Source organism: Lytechinus pictus, unplaced genomic scaffold, assembly GCF_037042905.1.
Source record: "Lytechinus pictus isolate F3 Inbred unplaced genomic scaffold, Lp3.0 scaffold_19, whole genome shotgun sequence".
Taxonomy (NCBI): Eukaryota; Metazoa; Echinodermata; class Echinoidea; order Temnopleuroida; family Toxopneustidae; genus Lytechinus; species Lytechinus pictus.
This window is the reverse complement of record NW_026974140.1, coordinates 16,935,123-16,954,396: the sequence shown is the minus strand read 5'-3', so window position 1 is coordinate 16,954,396 and position 19,274 is coordinate 16,935,123. Positions and strand designations below refer to the sequence as shown.

The window sequence follows — 19,274 nt, the reverse complement described above, 5'->3', positions numbered from 1 at the left end:
AATGAAATGAATGCAAAATTGAATTGAAAAAAATAAAATTTGTTGAAAAAATACCCATCGTGGGTGGAAAAAACTTAACAATTTATAGAGTTTTATGTTAACTCAATTTTCTACAAGAAACATAACTCAGGAATGATTACAAAACATTAAAAAAGTATAATGTGAATGACATCTACCTTTTGATCCTTGCTCTTCAACTCTCAATCTTTGTAGATGGAGATTTGTAGGTACAAACTCTAGTCTCTTATCATTACGCTCTGTGCTCTTCTTGAATAACCTTAACTCTGTAATCATAAAAATTAACATTTACATCTAATATAATGCAAGTTCAATCATTTCTAACTCTAATCAAATTATAACTGTACAACACATTTACAGGGTTAAAATTTATGGTTGAGTATGCTGTGAAGAAATAGCTTAGGGCTGAGGTTAGGTATGTGGTTAGGGTTTATGATTAGGTTACTGTACAGCAATTGTGGGTAAAGCAAGTGTAATGGAACTCAGATAAAACAGGAAACTATTAAATATCACCGCTCATACATTGACAATCATCCATTATTCTGAAAATGATTTGAAAAAAAAAATGAAAAAATAATATTATGTATTGAATCTGGAAATCATTGACAATCATCTATTATTCAGAAAAAAAAAGATTAAAAAAATTATATGATAATATATTGAATATGGAAATCTAGCAATGAATGAATACTTATATAACTCTGATCAAAGTCTTCAAGTTGCATAAAATATGATTTGATAAAATCAGTTCCTAAAACATTAATATTACATTACTTGTGGGGGGGGGGGGGGTAGCAGTGTAAATACCTTTACCCAACATTCTGTAATCATTTGAGCACACAACCTGACAAGCCTCCCTGCCTGACATGATGGTGCACTGTGTTATCACACCTGAAATACATGCATCAATTTAACCACTTCCTCGATACATCACTCAACGTCACTCTGCATCAAATGTTGGTTGTCATGGTAACCATTAAACATGGCAGGAAGGGGAGGAGCCCCTCCCCCTTTACCACATGCAAACATTTGAATGTTACCCTGCATGGGGAGCTGTGAGGAGGGTCTGCAAGGAAGGGTAAGGGTTGTGGAAGTGAAGGGTTCCTGTATTGGAAATGGGATACTCGCAGGGATACGGGTGGCTTCATAAACCTGTCTTAAATGATTTGAAGCAGCATAGTTTACCTTAAAGGTAAATATCACTGGAATGAGATAAAGGTGGCTTTATAAACCGGTCTTCAATGATTCAAAGCAGAATAGTTTACCTTAAAGGTAAAGATCACTGGAATGAGACAAAATTGCTTCATAATCATGTCTTAAATGATTCCATGAAAAATACTTTACATCAAAGATGAAGATCACTTGAATAGGATAAGGGTGGCTTCATAATTCTCTCATAAATGATTCAAAGCAAAACCTTTGATGGGATGGGATAAGAGTGGCTTCATGAGCATGTCTTAAATGATTCCATGCAGTATAGCTTATCTTAAAGGCACACTGGCAAAGAACACTGGAATGGGACAGATGTGGCTTAAAAATAACATTACAATTAATAAAAAAGAAAATGTTGCTGTAATTTAATCTTTCAAAACCAAAGCGGAATTATGGAATAGATTTATGGTGCATTGAAAATGCTATGTACGATAAGCTTGGTCCCAAAAGGTACTTCTTCCATCTTGCTGCTACAGAGAAAAATAAATAGGTTTACCATTGACATTTACAGAAAAGAGATATACATGTAAAAAACTGCTTTCTTTAATCATTGACTGTTGAAAAATGTAAAAAGACTCTGTTCTACCTTCACAATAATGTTGTGATATCAATATCCAAATTTTAATAAAAAGTGGATATCACACCTTCTTGAACCAAGCTCTTCATACATGTGAGAAAGTATGATAGGAGGATTTACCATTTTTCTGTAACCTCTTGAGTTGTTCTAAGGATTGTGTGTACTGTTCTATCATAGTGACGTGCTCGGCCATTACAGCTCGACCTACTCTATCCCAATCTTCTGATGGCTATACAGAAAGAGATACAAATGGAGATGGACAGTTAGAAAGATTGATGGAGGGATAGATAGATAGCTAAACATACAGGTGAATGGATAGGTAGACAGATGGGTACATATATGTAAGTAAGTGCATAGGTAGATAGAAAGGCAAAAAGAAAGATAGATAAGTAAATAGAAAGATAGACAGACAGACAGACAGACAGACAGATAGATGGATAGGTAGATAGATAAAATATAGACAGATGGATAGACAGACAGATAGGAGAGAGAAACAGAAATTGTTGGGGTAATTGATATATTTCAGTGCCTTCTTGCTGTATTCTATTTAATTCTGGAATTTTTAATGATAAAAGATGTAAATACATACTGTACTTCTATCGTCAGTAACTGATGAGCAACTGTGAAAGTGAGGTTAAGTATTCTCCTAAATTCATCAATAGTTGTTAAATAATGTAATTGGTGACAAAATTGTGAAGCAAAGTCAGAAATTCTAAAATTCATCAATAATATTTTGCTTAAATTTTCATTCATGCAAAAAATTAGTACATATTGATGTGATTGATGGGCGAATTGTTAAAACAAGATTATAGTCCCTTTATTCATCAATAATACTTAATCAAACAAGTAACGTTAAACATGAGTATAATATAATTGAGAAATTTTCAAATTCCTAAATTGTGAAATGACAATTAGTTCAAAATTTTACTTATATTTATCAAGAATACTTGATAAATAATCTCTCATGTTATAAGCAAGAGGGTAGGTCACTATAAATCCTTATTTTTAATCAATCATGCAAAGATGCAATACATACATACATTACATGTACATATAATTTGAATACTATTTAATAGACATCATTCCTAGAAGAGTTGACTGTGTAAACTCACCAGTGCAAAGACTGAAACCTCTTTTAACTTCCTCTTTTCTTCATCTAAATATAATTCTCTGCATGAATAAGGATAAGATTAAATAATTCACAATATGGTCCGAGTAACCTGAATCAAACAACCTGATCAGGGGAAAGTTTCAGAACTTGATAAAAAAAATACAATTGCCAAGAAAGAATTACTTCCTTGTCAGTTTACTTTGATTATTTTCAATTGTTGTGAAATTACAATATGATCCTGCTTACAAACAACAAAACATATGTTTTCTCTTCTCTAATTAAGAGTTTATTTTGAATGGCAATTAAGAAAATGATACTTGGAAAAACCTGAACACCAATAAGGTAAATATCTGATTCTAGAAAAAGGAATTTCATTACAGAAAAGGAAAGAATAGGAAGATACCAAACATGGCAAGTCTTTGGGGAAAGATTATTTGTGCAAGCATGCCCGACTTTGTGGAATTGCCTTCCTGATGGAATCAAAACTGGTAACCCTGTTGAATTATTCAAAAATCTGTCCAAAACCTTTCTATTTCATTCATAACCTGTACAGAGTGGATTTTGTGCATTATATCAGTATCATCTTCATCATCATCATCATCAACATCAACATCATCACCATCATTACCGTCATCATCAACATCACCACCACAACCACCACCACCATTATCATCACCATCACCATCACCACCACCATCATCATCATTACCACCACCACCACCACCACCACCACCATCATCATCATCATCATCCATATTATCAATATCCTTACAATAAAAATAAATGTCTCTGATTTTTTGGAAAGAAGATGTATTGTATTAAAATGAATCATCATCATCAACATCCATTATTATCATTATCCTTACAATATCTAAAATAAATGTCTAATTTTTTTGGAAGATGTATTATATATAAGGAATACTTACAGCATCTTTTGTGGAATGTAGAATGATAGTTTACTCTCCGCCATAATCTCTTCCACCTGTACTATCTTACCATCAGGATTGAGATAACGGTATTTCTTATTGCACACACATCCATAGAGTCCTCTTGATATAGAATCTCTACTGGATGATGTATGTATACTACGGGGTGGATGGAGAGTGGTGGGTGAAGGTGGTACCTAAAGAGAAAGATAATAAAGTTCATCCCACAGGCCTGTATTCTGAAGTCTAGTTTAACTTGGGCCATGGTCTAACACTGCTAAAATTATGAGATGCTGAAAATGTCAAAATTTTGTTAACACTTTTAAGATTATGTTCACAGTGCTCTTTCATCAAGCTATAATGGTGAAGAGAATTATTCTCAGAAAGTTATGAATGATGAGTAACAAATAAGTTGATGAAGTGCACCTGTACTGTTAAAGATTTTGTCACAACTGGCTTTCCATACTTAGACCAGTTTGAATTAAACCAGAGTGCAGAATATGGGCCATAGAGATTTACAACTTTCATCAGGTAAAAATAAAAAATTTTGATCCTCAAATTGGCAACAACCATTGATTCTCTATTCATAGCCATACTTTGGAAAAAAATAGATAGGATATAACATCAGCCCTATTGTATGGTAATAGCAAAAATTTCAAAGAAGAGCTGCCAATTTAAACACATGTTTTCATCCCATTGCCAATATAGAGTGTATAATGATAACCTCTAAAATATCTTTTTTTTAAGAACTGCACTGGAAATGGTTAACAGTTTTGTCAATATAGTTTTCTCTCTCTAAACACATTCAATGTGTGATGAAATATATACATATTCCAACACGCCATTCATGTGCTTTTTATGATCCTCCGACCAATAGATATTTGTATTACCTTTTTTTTTGTATATTTATATGCATGAAATGTTTTCATCTTGAAGTGGAAATAAATGAAATCAAAATACTAAATAAGACTCTGTAACCCTATGGGATAAGAATTTACAGGACAATTATCATAACTACATTGTAAAAGAAAAGTTTGATTAATTTCTTGCTGGATCACTTTTCACTCTTGAGTCATGAAAGAAGTATTCTTCCGATAATGAAATGAGATGTGAGAGGTAATTAAATGGTGGAAGATACATGTAAAGCAGCTAATCGCACCTAGTATCACGCTATGAATAAGAAAAATATTGGGTTGCACAAAAGGGTTTAAATAACAATATTTATAGTATAATTTAAAGAATGAACTTGCATATATTATTTGTGACTGCACATTGTTAAAAGGTCTGTAAGCCTACATTGTGTGAATTCGAAGAAATATTAAAGCACAAACTCTCCTGAAACATTTCATTTGGATATCCAATTAAAAGTTGAAAGCTTTCAAAGTCCTTGTGAAGAATTCTACTCTGAGGATGCTCTCAGCAAGCAAAACATCATTATGTATGAATGGGGCTAAAGTGACATTTATAGATTTGAAGGACTTACCCCAATGATCATATTACTGATAGGATCTGGCTGGGATATCACTTGAAAATTCCTTTCTGTTTCAGGAGACACGCACTGATCAAGCTAAAACAAATGAAAACAGAAAGAAAGTTAAAATGAAAGAAACCTATATAAAGACAGTGAGTATGGCTCTTGTCATTTCATTGATAAATGTTCCACTTTCACTCACTGTATAGCTCTTTGCTCTAAAGTAATGACTTAATTAGCAGTGTTTACTATCATGAAGTGATCATATATTTCTTCCTCATGATTCAAATTGTATAAGGGAGGGATGTCATGATGCATTGGGTAATCCCTGGACCATGAATCATAAGGTTTGGGATTCAACACCCCATCAAACACTGATTTCAATTTGCAAAGCACTGATCTAGAAATCCCACACTTGAATTTGTTTTGTGATGTACATGTAGTATACAGTGGATATTGATATCCAAAATCCTTTGAAAATATAGACAATAAAGTCATGTCAGCTATATAACTCCTGAAAATGATTATTATTCCAATTCAAAAAATAAAGACTGCATAAAGGCAGAGTGCCTCATTTCATCTAACACAAAAACAATACACTTTCATAAAACTAAAAATATACAATAGATGGTCATCATCCAGAAAAACTAATAATCAGTTGATTACAAGCAAAACACACCAGTTTCCCTCATAGAGGCAATTCCCTCACCATTGACATACTACTGTAAACAGAACTTTCTAACATTCAAGTATGGAGATATTACTCAGAGCCAACTGAACGAAATGATTTTGATACTGATTTAAAGCTTTGTGAGTGATGACATACCTCCCATAGCAGTAAGCTGATGGTGCCACCGCAGGGTCTATCATCAGCACCGATGATATTGAGTACTAGCTTGTTACCAGGTGCAGCAATGATATCCTTGAAGGAACAGATAGCATGACCTATAGGACAATGCTGAGGGGACGACGATGAAGACGAAGAGGAAGACGAGGAGGAAGACGAAGAGGAGGAGGAGCATGAAGTAGAGGAATTTACAGAGGTATGAGAGCATGACTAAAATGGCAGCACACATATAAACCAAGTGATACAAATTGGTTATTTGCAATGATCATTTTATACCCCATTTTGAATGAAAAAGCCCAACATTTGTATGGCAGCATAGAAATGTATTGTGAAGAGGATTTGAAGAGCAGATGAAATGTGAAATATAAAGGAACAAAAACAGACAACAAAATATAAGGAATGTAGTCTTTAGAATACCAATGTCTATAACATCTACTTCTAATGACTACAAGGGATGTCCCATTCTACAATCTATGTTTGTTTTGAGGGAGATAGACTAACAATATTTAGACCAGAGTTCTCCACAACTATTAAAGATGAGCCAACCAGGCATGGAGCCAACATATGCCAATCGCATGCATGTTCAAGAGGGGTCAGCAAGAGTGAAAATTGCACAAAATAAACATTATTCATAAATATATCAAAACATTTGTTCGCATATTCATAGTAATAATTTGCGTATCAAGTAATATAATGAATAAATGAATTGTTTTGTCAACCTGATTAATTTATTTATAAAAACGAATCATTTGGAAAATTTATTGAAATAAGGACACTCCTTAATTCCTTCCAAATAATCATGGAGAGATATGAAAAAACAAAAGAAAATCATGGTGAAAATTGCTTCTCCTATCAAAATAGAAAAAAAGGAAAGGGACTGTCCCTCCTGAACTGGGATTGTTTGAAGATATACAGAAGCCCATTTATCAGACAACTTGTAAACTTACTGATTGGTTAGTCCTGTCTTCGACAGAGTAAATATTGGCTCGTAACCTGGTGATGACAGCAATGTTCCGACTGGTCTCAAAGACTACCGTAGATACAAAGAATGGATTAGATTGTCTATCAATGATCTCTGTTTGTCCACAGTTTAGCCATCTTGTATCTGGCGGTGTCATACAGTTGATGGTAGCATACACACTAGGTTCCTCTCCGCTGGGTTTCATAGGAAGGTTGTTACAAGCTGCGAGGAAAGAAAGATCAAATATTCACTCATATTATATCAATAACGGATCAAATATCTGTGCTATTCTACAACATTTGCTTTGGACATTTAAATTCACAAAAATAAAGATTTTGGTTTAAGACGCTGCAGGGTTTCAGACTCAACATTGCTAGTTCAATTAGACTCTTCCTGATAGTAATGATTTAAAAATATAAAACAGTTGATATCAATTTTCTTGAAATATTACTCATTAATCTTGTAGAATTACCATATGTAATTGCCAAATTTAGTCCATATTTGTGAACTGTAAGACCTTGTCTTGAAACTTAGAAATTTTAAAGGACAACTCAGAAAAAGCTCTCTTTAAGAATTGGCAATCTGCCTTTGTCCTGAACGAGTTTTCAACAAGAACAGGTATTAGGAGACTGTTTTCAGACAATATATGAGTTGACTACTATTGCCATAATTAAAAAAATAGAGCTGTTTCTGAGCTGTTCTCAAATTCTTGCCATTAGGATGCAAGGTTTGCTATCAACACCATACCCAGGAAATGCTGCATCAACGTACAGTAATTTAAACTTACATATTGACATCTCCAAGACAGGATCATTCTGTGTTCCATCAGAAAGGTCACCTGGGTCAATGACCCCTGGTTGACCCTCACTGATGGGGTCACGACCTGTGCGTGCTAAGATCTGGATACGTAGCTTCTGTAACTGTCCACGCAGCATCTCATAGCTTGCCAGGCGTATCGCCGCCACCCACTCATCTCTGAGTTCTGTGGAGTGTGCAGCAAAGTACTGGTTGTGTTCCTCTCCCACAAATTCTGAATAAAAATCAAATACACACATTAAGTATTATATTTGCATATTCAGGTTATCAAAATTCTTTGATTTTCCTTTCCTACTGTACTATTATAACACTACCACTACTAATAAATGTGAGTTCAAAAAGCACAAAATCCACTATGTAGAGTGCTCAAGGCGCATAAAGAAAGATTTTAAGAACATTTTTGAAAGACTCAACAGGGTCTACGCATTTTTTGATGTCTTCAGGAAGTCTGTTCCATAGTATGGGGCACACACGAGCAAAGGATCTTTCCCTCCAAGTTTTGTTTTAACTTTTGGAACCACAAGCAAACAAGATGTTAAAGAGTGTAGAGAACTAGTGGGTGTGTAATAATTGATAAAAGGAAGATTGCTTTGAGGAGCTGATCCATGAATGCAATGAAAGGCGAGCAGCAAAATCTTAACACATATATCTAGAGGTATTCTAAATGGGATTCTCACAGTATCAACTATGTCCTATCATCTGCTCTGAAAACATTGCACTTTAAATTTCATATTGTGTATTATGCACATGAGGTCCGACGCTTACCGGGCATAGTAATAATTAATGAGTAAACCGATCCATACATAAAATGTTTTAAGGGAATGCTTACGATAATGGAAGACTGATAATGTACAGTGTTTGCAATACAAAAGACTGATAAACAGCTTGTGTTCATTGACTTCAGTCTCATGTGAATAAAGAAAAAAATCTAAAATACTCAATGTTAACCCCCCCCCACCTATAGTTGTAAATTTCATTGTTAGATGCACAATTCATTATCTTAATCACATGGATAAAATGTAGGTCCAAATTCTATATCATCTAAACACACTTCCTGAAACTGTCAATAGATGCATTAGCAGATTGAACTTTGTTCTATGAATACATGTATGTGAGAAAAGGTCCAAAATAATATACATCCAGTATTAACTATGAATATCCCCTACACACATACAGGACTTCAAACTCAATATTTAATTTTCCTTTAATAATTCCTTTAATAATGGAATAACAATCCTCTTGAAGATTCATTACAGACATCGATGACTTAATAATTTCTTATCCTGTTTTCAATCGTTTTCTGTAAATGGATTGAGCAAATATTTGTTTTCTCATAAGATCCCTTGGATTCATATTTATCTTTAATATTCAAGTGCAAATACATATAATTCCTTTATATATTATTAAATAAGGGAAACTACAATCACTCTATATTGAATGAAATTTAAAAAAAACTCATGCATCTCTATAGTAGGTGGCAATGCCTTTTAAAAATGATGATGATGAAGGAGAATGCAAATAATTTTTTGAACATAAGAAAACAAGGAAAAGTCAAATTTAGTCATTATTTAACAATCTGTTATTATAAATAACAAGGAAATGAAACAGCTAAAGCTAGTATTAGATACACTATACATGGTATACTTTAATAGTCATCAATATCCAGCAATTCTTCCCACTTACGGGTAAATTTGCTAGAAATAGGAAACTATTTTAAGGTTCAAAACATTTTTAAGAATACATGATAATTTTGGTTTTCCTCTTACAAGAATGACTTAGAAAGCATACAATACACATGTATAGCAAAGTTATTATGAAAAAAATTGAAAGGAAAGTTACAGCACAATTCTTAATATGGTCATCATTTAAACAGGAGCTTATCAAAATATTTTGTCCTCAGTAAACTGATTGAAAAACAGAGATCCACATCCCACTAATTACCATGATTAACTTAATTACTAATTGTAAACAAAGCACTTTCATAGTACTGCAATTATTTTACACTAAAACCCACCAATATGAATGGGTACAGCATATTACCAAAATGAATCATGTCATGCACATTTCAAATTTTTTACAATTATGTGTACATTTCCAAATTCATAATCACGTCGAAAATGTTTTTCTTTTTAAATCAAAACATCTATCTGAAAATTCTGAATAATGCTTCGCCCACAAGTATTAATCCAATAAAGAGAATGCTATAAAGGTAACTCTTCATTATTATCTCTCCGTGCCTCAGAATTTAGTTTACAAGATGAATAAATGCTGTGTATATTATTATTATTAAAAGGTTGTATAAACAAAATAAAGGGAAAAACGGACTGATTGACCCACCTAGTGAGAAAGCATGCGGTTTAACCTCTCCATACTCTTCCTTGATAAAACACTGTTCTAGTACAATGACTCCTTGAGGTTCAGGTAGGAGGTTACGATCTTTGAAGAAGAACAGAAGATTACCTCGTAGTCTGCACCACCTTTCACTGTAATCTGTATAAAGGACAATCATATTCCATGTAATCAATGCAAACACCGTTCAAAAAACTCATCTACAGATTTCATCATGAAAGACTCAATGCAAAGTTCTACATAAAAAAATAACTTCTCTCTGTAGTGTACATGTATAATCGCAAAAAGAATCATATTCTCTAATAGTGAACGACTAAAACAGAGTAGACCGAGATGTACATGTAGTGATGGTAAATCTGCTGACATGAAACTCAATGCCAAATTACATAAAATTCAAATTAAAATTTACATGTACATTAAATTTTGTTCATCCCCTTTACTGAACTTCCGTTTAAAGGGGTGAATTTAAGTTTAAACTACAAAGAAGTATTAATGAGATCAATATTTAATTTGAAATCAGTCATTTTGCATATTACACTGTACATGCCCAATTTCATTTTGACTAAAAAGTGAATGCAGATGGTACACAGTAAAATGAACACTGACTTTACACTCTCCTTCCTCAAAGCTCACCAACTTTCAACAAATTTTACATTCAACAGGAGTAAAAGTAATTTCAAAGGATTTACTATTCTATTACTATGTACATGTGTGATACACACCTCTATGTAACATGCACAATTTATTCTTGCCCATTTCTTATTTTCAAGTTCCTGTATAAAAATGAATTTGAATTTCCTTTAATATGAGCCTCATGGAAGACAGCCAAGTTCTGAGGCACATGTACTCAAATTATAAAACACACTAGCAAAAGAAAAATGTTGTTTAGAGACTAGAATGCCCAGGTATGGAAGTCGGTCAAGGTAGCAAATATAATATGCATTTGGTAATCTAAATTTATTTTGGTTAAGTGTATTGAAATCATGCATAAAGACTGTACAACATGTGTATACTGCCATTCCATGACAAGAGGAAGCAACTCTAAATTTGTCTAAAGTTGACTTTTTTAATGATTCAGGATATATCTGTAAGTTCCACAAGATGCTAAAGGAACTGGAGTCGCCTAGCCTCCAATTTTATATGAAATATCAACATTTTATTAAAAATCAACTATATTTCCATAAAACAATGACACCTTTTACTCATAAAAAGCTCATTACCAAGAAACTCATTCCATGGAGTTGCTTCCTTTTGTCATGGGATTGCAACATAAATGTGGTGTACATTGTACATGTATATTCTCGTTTTCGTTTTGTTTGTTTTCATATAAAATATAGGCCTACTAGTCTACATACTGTACATGTACTGGTGTATATGCATACATATGCTTGGAAAAATTGGATAGAAATATTCTAAAAGGCAAATGATTGCAAGCTAATAAGTTTTTAATCTGTCACGTTGAATCAATATGTGTCCAGCCACCCTAAATCAACAAAGAGTCACCAAAAATAAATATTGAGATTTTTAATCAGCTCGAAAAAGCACTTTCTAAACTTTAAAATGATATATAACTTGTCAAAATTGATCAACAAAGTCTAACTGGTATGTACTTGATTAAATGTACAGGAAATCCAGCGAGAGTTTCAAAAAATATAAAGAAGAAAACAAAGTTTAAAGTTACATTAGGGGTTCACTATTAAAAGCATGAGATAAGCCTATTAAAGTTTACGTGTCACTAAATCACCCAGTTATATATAATAGAATATAATGAATATTCTCTTCTCATTCTTTTGATGAAGTCAAGCAATTCATTATAAATGAATTTTCTCTCTAAATTCCTAAGGATTTTGATATTCACTACAAAAGTGACTTGTATTTAATTATACTTGTAATATCATCCATGATTATAAGGTCAAGAGATAAATCACAATTGCTTATATATAGTTCAAATAGTATACTGAGATATGTCAGGCGCACATTAGTAATTGTACCAGTGACTCCCACACTCCCTGATAGAAAACTACAGAGTACCAGTATAGATCACACATGCACACATGTAGTACTACCTGTATTAAACAGAAAAATTGTCAGATTTCAAAGTCTAATACAATCAGGTTAGGAGATGAATGCTATGATAAAAATCATAATAAATATTTCCTGTTTCTACATTATTGGGTAATAAATCCTTACCAAGAAAGAAAATAAGGGGGGAAAACTCAAATAATCTAACCATACCAAAAAGAACAAGAAACTAGTAATTGAATTATCTCTGCTATGACAGTTTTCTTCCAGGAATCAAGTTAATTAGATACAATACAATAGCTTATTAAAGTACACATACCATTTTTTATGAAAGCTGGTAAATTCAATCCTGAATCTAGTCCTTTCTCACAAAATTCAAAAGATATACATACAATGTTGTGATAAAGATCTCATCAACTTTGAAAAACCAATAATCAAGTTGGAAATGTATTAAAGGATCAATAATAACATTTGATAATAATCAGATTCATAAAGTGTTTAAGACAAAAATTTAAAAGCCCAAATACAGAAGTGAAAAAAAAGAAAGAAAATTTTAATGATGAACTGTACAGTACATGTAGAATCATTCAACGTTTTTTTAATGGCTAATACTGTAAATCACATGTATCAAGCCATTTTCATTTTTTTTCCTTCAAAATAGTGCAGGTTTAAACATTCAAGATTGGATAAAATTGCCAAACCCACGTAGTCCACATTGATCTTCTCCTAAAGCCTAAGATGGCATTCAAAGGGCTAGCTTGCATTGGACTACATAGCTTGCATATTTCTACTTGACCTAGAATTAAGATCTTTCCTCTAAGCGGATTAATCAATTAGCGAGTGCGGACCGATTCCTCTCTCCTTAGTTAATTCACTCAAGTATAATTAGCAGGCACTTATAACTTGGCACTAGACATTCACAAAGTACACACGTCAAAATATGCTCCAATCATGTAGTGTACATATAATTTTTGTAAGTACTATGTTTTGAACCTTCATTATAACATACACAATACACAACTGAATATCTTATAGCTGAAAGTCTGAAAAAGTTTAAAGTACATACTGTACTTTTAATAGTAGATAAAACAATATCCATACTTGTAACATACACTAAGTAGTCTGAAAAAATTCCATACATTAACATGCATCATGAGGATTTAAATTCTGTGGAGTGTCTTTTAAATGATGTGTTGTGTGCACATATTCCTGTTTATCTATACTATTCCTACTAATTGACTAGGGTTTTGTCAGAGTGAAAAGCATTAATGAGTTTAAATCCAAATGGGTGCAATGATGATGTCAAAATAGTGCATCTATTTTACAAATCATATTTCAATGTTCTTCTCCCAGAATGAGATCACTTATAAAACTTATTTGAGTGTGTTTCAATTCACAGTTGGTGTCTGTATATATGTACATGTAATGATTTTGTTTGTGGAAAATAGTTTATGCCTACAAGTCAGATTCCATCTTCTCCACATAAAAAAAGAAATAATGGATAAAGGATATTTATACTTAAAAAGTGCACATCAAAAAACAAAACAAATAATACATTTCCTGTATTAAACACGGTAAATAATAACTTTAATAAATTAATTAATGATTGTTAAAACAATACAAGATATTCAGGTGCCTGCTTTCACTTAGTCATGGAATTTTGAAGAAAAAAAAAGAACATTCATATCAAAATCAAGAACAGAAAATAAATTATCATAAGGGGCTACTGTTTTGATAAGAAAATTGAAGTGGTTCAATCAGGGTAATTGCCTACTGTGTGTAATCAATATTACAAAGGTTAAGTTGGCAAATTACAAAGGAAAGGATTACTAGAAGACAGGATATAAATCATAAAGGTATTTGTATTAATGATGTGATTAATCTTCAGAAATGGGTTTTCAATTCTTCACATACTGTATGTAAAAATCACAGCCTCCCTGGTTTGAATAAAGAGTTTTATGATTGCACATGATCAATATAGAATAGAAAATCTTCACTTCTGATGTAGATAGAAGCATCAAATTGCCTTGCTGACTCATGAAAATGATATCAATACACTGTTCTACCTCTGACGGTAAAAAGGTATTACAAAAAGAATGAAAATACAAAAGAATAGTGATTGCATTGATAATGAAAACAGTAGATGAAATGAAGCTGCATGCATACAAAAGTCAAAGCCCTTTCCCCCTTTTTTGTTAAATGCGATGTATTAAAATAACAGATCAAACAAAATCAAACAAACAAAACAAGGAGTTCAAAGAAAATTATAAATAAAAGAAAAAGCAATTAATCTATATAAACATGCACTGTATGAATGACTATACATGTACTATTTAATGCTAAAATCTTTTATTCAATATGAGATGAAGTGGTGACACTAAAGTGTTTCCTACATATCAAGTGCAAAATTTTAGATAGGTGGTGATATGCGGTCATGCAAGATGTGGTCCATAGTAAAAAAAATACCAGGCTGGGACAGGGACAAGTTATGGCAGAAACAGCAGATAAGAAAATTTGAGGTACCCTAAAATGAATCGAAATTCAAGTTAACTTTAATCTATTAAAAATATGACATGTGGAAATAAACACGTCGACCCATGCTGATATTTCTTTCTTGTGGAAGTCAAATAAACAGGCTCTTGTAAGAACTTTGGAAAGTTTAAAACTGACAGTTTGTTTTTGGAAAGACATTTAAGTCATTATAAATACTTTTGCTTGGGGATACGCAAATTTATACATGATAATTTTTTAAAAAGTTTGGATAGTTGCCAATGACGCGATTCATGTCAAAACACTTGCATAATATGTGTTTGGTTGTCAAATAAAACAGGTTAATAAGCAAATATTATAGATAAAACTAGTTTACATGATCCCTGAAAAACAAACTCATGTCAATTCGCTTCGCCGCAAGGGGCTCTCCCAATTGAACTCCTTGGCCCGTATTGTGATAGCAGGTTTAACTTAAACTCAGATTTAAAGTTGTAGTTTAAGTATGGATAGCCAATTGTTACATAAATCACTAACAGTAGAGATAGCATACTTCAGCTCATTTGGCTCTCAAATCATTCATAATTGTCTAGCAAGTATAAATAGATGATTGTCTTCACCATCGATGAATCAGGAAAGAGCACAGTAAACATAAGAAACATACAACTTAATACAAATTTTGATACGTTTGGCTTCCCATACTTAAACAACTTTAAACCTGAGTTTAAGTTAAACCTGCTATCAGAATACAGGCCCTTATGTTTTGTCTGGATACACAAATTGGAGCATTTGATTAGAAATAAGAAGATAATAAACAGGATTCCAGCTAATAGCTGTGACTTGCTCAGACTTTCGCTAAGATAGCTTTATGACTCTGGCAAACTGATGAAGCATATGTCATGCATGACTTGCTATACACACTCTACCCAAAGCCACATTTTGGACAGCATCTGATCAGAGAGGCAAGAGGGATGATATCATGCCCTGTACCAATAATCAGAGTAGTTGGACAAGTTCATAGACAAGACAAATGGACTGTTTCATGAAAGTTATCAATTACCAATAGTTCCAGGGAGTGCTTCTCAGCCAATCATAATCATAGATGAAATTGTCAGAGTATTTACAATTAACTGTCAATGCTGACAATTTTCATGAAACAGAAGTGCCCACTTCAATCAAAAGGCACTCACTAGGCTAGAATGTACTGTAATGGTGTGTGTGTGTGTGGGGGGGGGGGGGTGTGGTTGATTTGAATGAAAAGTAGGATGTCTATAGTTGCCAATGTGTCAGAGAAATAATAAACTACAGAACAAACCTCTACTCCCAAGAGACAGGTGGACTACTAAAGGTGATCCTCTACAACCCAAAGTGCATGAATGCAGGCCGCAACGACCAAATGAAATAATTACCCAAACCTTTCTTGCGCCAACCACCAGCTGTGACTTTCATGTAAAGAGGTCCCTCCTTGGTGAAATACTTGGAGGACTCCATGCCCACGGCCGCTAGCTCTTTCTGATTGAATCGCATCTTGGGAGATAGATGGATCCCGCTTAGTCTCCAGTAACTCCAGGTGGATCCCCTGTCTTCGGTATTCAACATCCGTGATCAAGGACCGACCCACAGACAAGTCAGTTGCTGGGTCTCCTCTCTCTGTCTGTGGATTACATCCTCATGATCAACAGCAGTATCAGTTACTCTAGAGCTCGGAATATCTGCTTTTTATGTTCCTCTTTTGGCAGTGGGATAAATTGATTGCAACAAAGATATACTCTTTCAATCTCAGAGTGATTATTGAATCAGCATCCTTCCATCTGGCATTGTAATATCATCAAAGCTTTTCCTTCAAGATCCTCGGCTGTTGATCATACTAGGGAAGAAAGACAAGACATGAAATGAGATTATTTTATATATTCATAATATACTTATTGGCACTGAAGAATTTTTTTTTCTTTTTTATTTTATTCTGAATATCATTTTCTTTTATTCACTTAATATCATGTAATATGAAAAAGAGAAATTATAATTTGCATTTGTACAATGAAGCAATAAAATATTTGAAATGAATAGAAAAGGCTGTGGGCTAACATGTAGATATCTATATTAGTTATTCATCTTCACCCCCCCCCTGCCCCACACATGGAAACCCACATCGAACAAGAGACATTCTAAAAATAAAACAAATTCATAATAGAAAAAGAAACAAAGCGAAAAAAAAATTATTCTGAAAATATAAAGCTGGATTGATACACGAATGGAAGAGTGAATAAACACATGCCCATATACTTCAAATTCCTCATACTGTACATGTAAGAAAAGAAAATGAACAAAATAAAATAAAAAAGATTTCTGAACATTTATTCACAAAATGATAGAGACCTCCAATGTGTTACACAAAAGGCGTTCAACAAAAAGTATTTTTATCTAATAAAAGTCTTTTTGAGAAATACAAGTAGAAGGAAACCCACAATTATGATTTATTTCACTACCTTGTGTTGCTAGTTGAGTGTCAATGAATATCAAAGCAGGGATGTTAGATCTTTTAATACACACATGTACCTGCAGATATAAAAGATAATGAAACAAAAGGTTAGCAAAACTGCAAACCCAATACATGTCAAGGACCTTATTTAATTTTTGCCACATCCAATTGTATTCCTATTTCTTTTTTTAGAAAGTCAAAAAGGGGCCTAAGCTTTCAATCCTAGCAGAATCTTCGTTGGAGGCAAAAAAAAAAAAAAAAAAAAAATCTCTGTACAGTTTCTGCCAGTCAAGAAGGTTTTTTTTTTTAGAAAGCATAGTTTCTTCCCACCAGAGCTACATGTATATAATAGTCAATACACATTTCCCTGTTTATTTATATTCCTGAACTATATTATATAACTTTGAATTATATAGGTTTTTTTTCTGATAGAACCTGTACATGTATATGACAAAATAATACACAGAATAAAGTTGGAAAATTAATACATACAGTATGTATAAAGAAGTAAGTTCTTCCGAATTCTGTCCCTAGATTTCAATCCACAATAACAATTCAAGAATTGTACTTGTCAGCACATAAATTAATTTATGTATTTAAATGAAAATCTTAAAATTGGTACTCACTCACAAAAAAAATACACCAATGAAATGAACAACAAAACTTCATGGCACGCATTGAAAGGATTAAAATCAAGCAATTCATGGAAATTCACACTCCATTTCACTTTTCTATTGGATCACATCCCAAGCTATTTCACAAGATCCTGAATAAACACTATCTGAAATCAGCGTAGATATCCCTTTCCAGTCTCCTAGCTTAACACACAGATCCTGAGTGAGATAAACCATGTATCCTTAACATATCAAACTAAATTAATGACATCCCTCAGACTAAATCAGATATTACTAGCAATACTAGCAATTAAATATGTCCAGCAAGACCTTATACAAGTATGTATAGCAATGTGATATATCATCGGACAATCTTTCCAACTAGTGTATGCAGGAATATGTATTTTCCTGTTCTTTAGTAGGAAATTAAAACCAGGCATCAGGAATACTGTACAGTGTAATGAAAATTACATAAGAGAACAATCTTTTTAATAGTGATTGAATAATTTTTCTAGTTAATGTTATTCTACAAACACACAATATGCATCATTTCCACTTCCTCCATGGTCATAGTAATACCCCCTCCTAATAAAACCATTAAATAGTAGACTGTCTTTTTTCCTCTTCCTGTTCTATGAAACAATAATGTTCTTCCAAAAGAAACCATGCAGTGCAAAGACTCCTACATATAATTTAGTCTGGTGTTTTGTTGAATGGACCATGACAACTCACGGGGCTCAAAATATAGGCCCTGATCTTAAATTTGATGAAAAAGAGAGTAAAAGGGAAAGTTGGTTAAAAAAACAACTTTATCATAATTAAGAAAACAGGTACACATTTCAAAGTCATAATCCCGGGGGGAGGGGGACACTCACATATGGTGGTACGGTGACGAGGCTTTGATGACCCCCTTTTTCAAACCTAATTTTCAGTTCTCTAGAAACTCCGAATGACAAAAGTTCCATTCAGAAGCTGCCCCGCCCTGCTCGTAAGACCCCCCTCCCCATTACGAAACATCTCAGTTTCCATCTCAGCCCTGCCAAAATTGAAGAATAACTGAAGTCACCACAAAAATAGTCAATCCATCCAACTGGGATCCAGGTCAGCTTAAATAAACATTCCTGATAAGGCTCATCATGATTACTTCTTAAATTCCAGGGCAGCACTAAAACGTAGCCTGTATAGAGACCTACATGCAGGTAGAGAAAAGATGGGGAGTACCGTATAACGTGCAATATCACAATTATTCCCTACTGGCTACATGTGCATCAAAACCATAATTAATATCAACCTCCCCTCCTTCCAGTCTCGCTTCTTAAACCTATGAATTCAAGCCAATGTCTTGTATCTACCTTGAAAGCGGCCCACAGGGGAGTGCAAGCGA

General features: G+C 33.3%; 1 protein-coding gene across 7 annotated transcripts in view; it reads right to left on the bottom strand.

The window, feature by feature from the left end:
* Positions 1-17,355, bottom strand: part of LOC129260790 (inositol polyphosphate-4-phosphatase type I A-like) — a 36,576-nt gene extending 19,221 nt beyond the window's left edge. For 2 of the 7 annotated variants that reach the window (XM_064114271.1, XM_064114273.1), the window contains exons 1-11: positions 17,284-17,355; positions 16,207-16,664; positions 10,277-10,429; positions 7,911-8,153; positions 7,110-7,345; positions 6,142-6,372; positions 5,328-5,411; positions 3,845-4,041; positions 2,920-2,977; positions 1,928-2,036; positions 177-284 (exon numbers count right to left, since the gene is read on the bottom strand). In XM_064114271.1, coding sequence (XP_063970341.1) covers positions 177-284; positions 1,928-2,036; positions 2,920-2,977; positions 3,845-4,041; positions 5,328-5,411; positions 6,142-6,372; positions 7,110-7,345; positions 7,911-8,153; positions 10,277-10,429; positions 16,207-16,396 — 1,609 coding nt within the window. In that variant the 5' untranslated portion in view covers positions 16,397-16,664; positions 17,284-17,355. The remainder of the gene's footprint in view (positions 1-176; positions 285-1,927; positions 2,037-2,919; positions 2,978-3,844; positions 4,042-5,327; positions 5,412-6,141; positions 6,373-7,109; positions 7,346-7,910; positions 8,154-10,276; positions 10,430-16,206; positions 16,665-17,283) is intronic. The other 5 variants (XM_064114274.1, XM_064114277.1, XM_064114275.1 and 2 more) reach the window with 3 other exon arrangements.
* Positions 17,356-19,274: the final 1,919 nt, after the last annotated feature.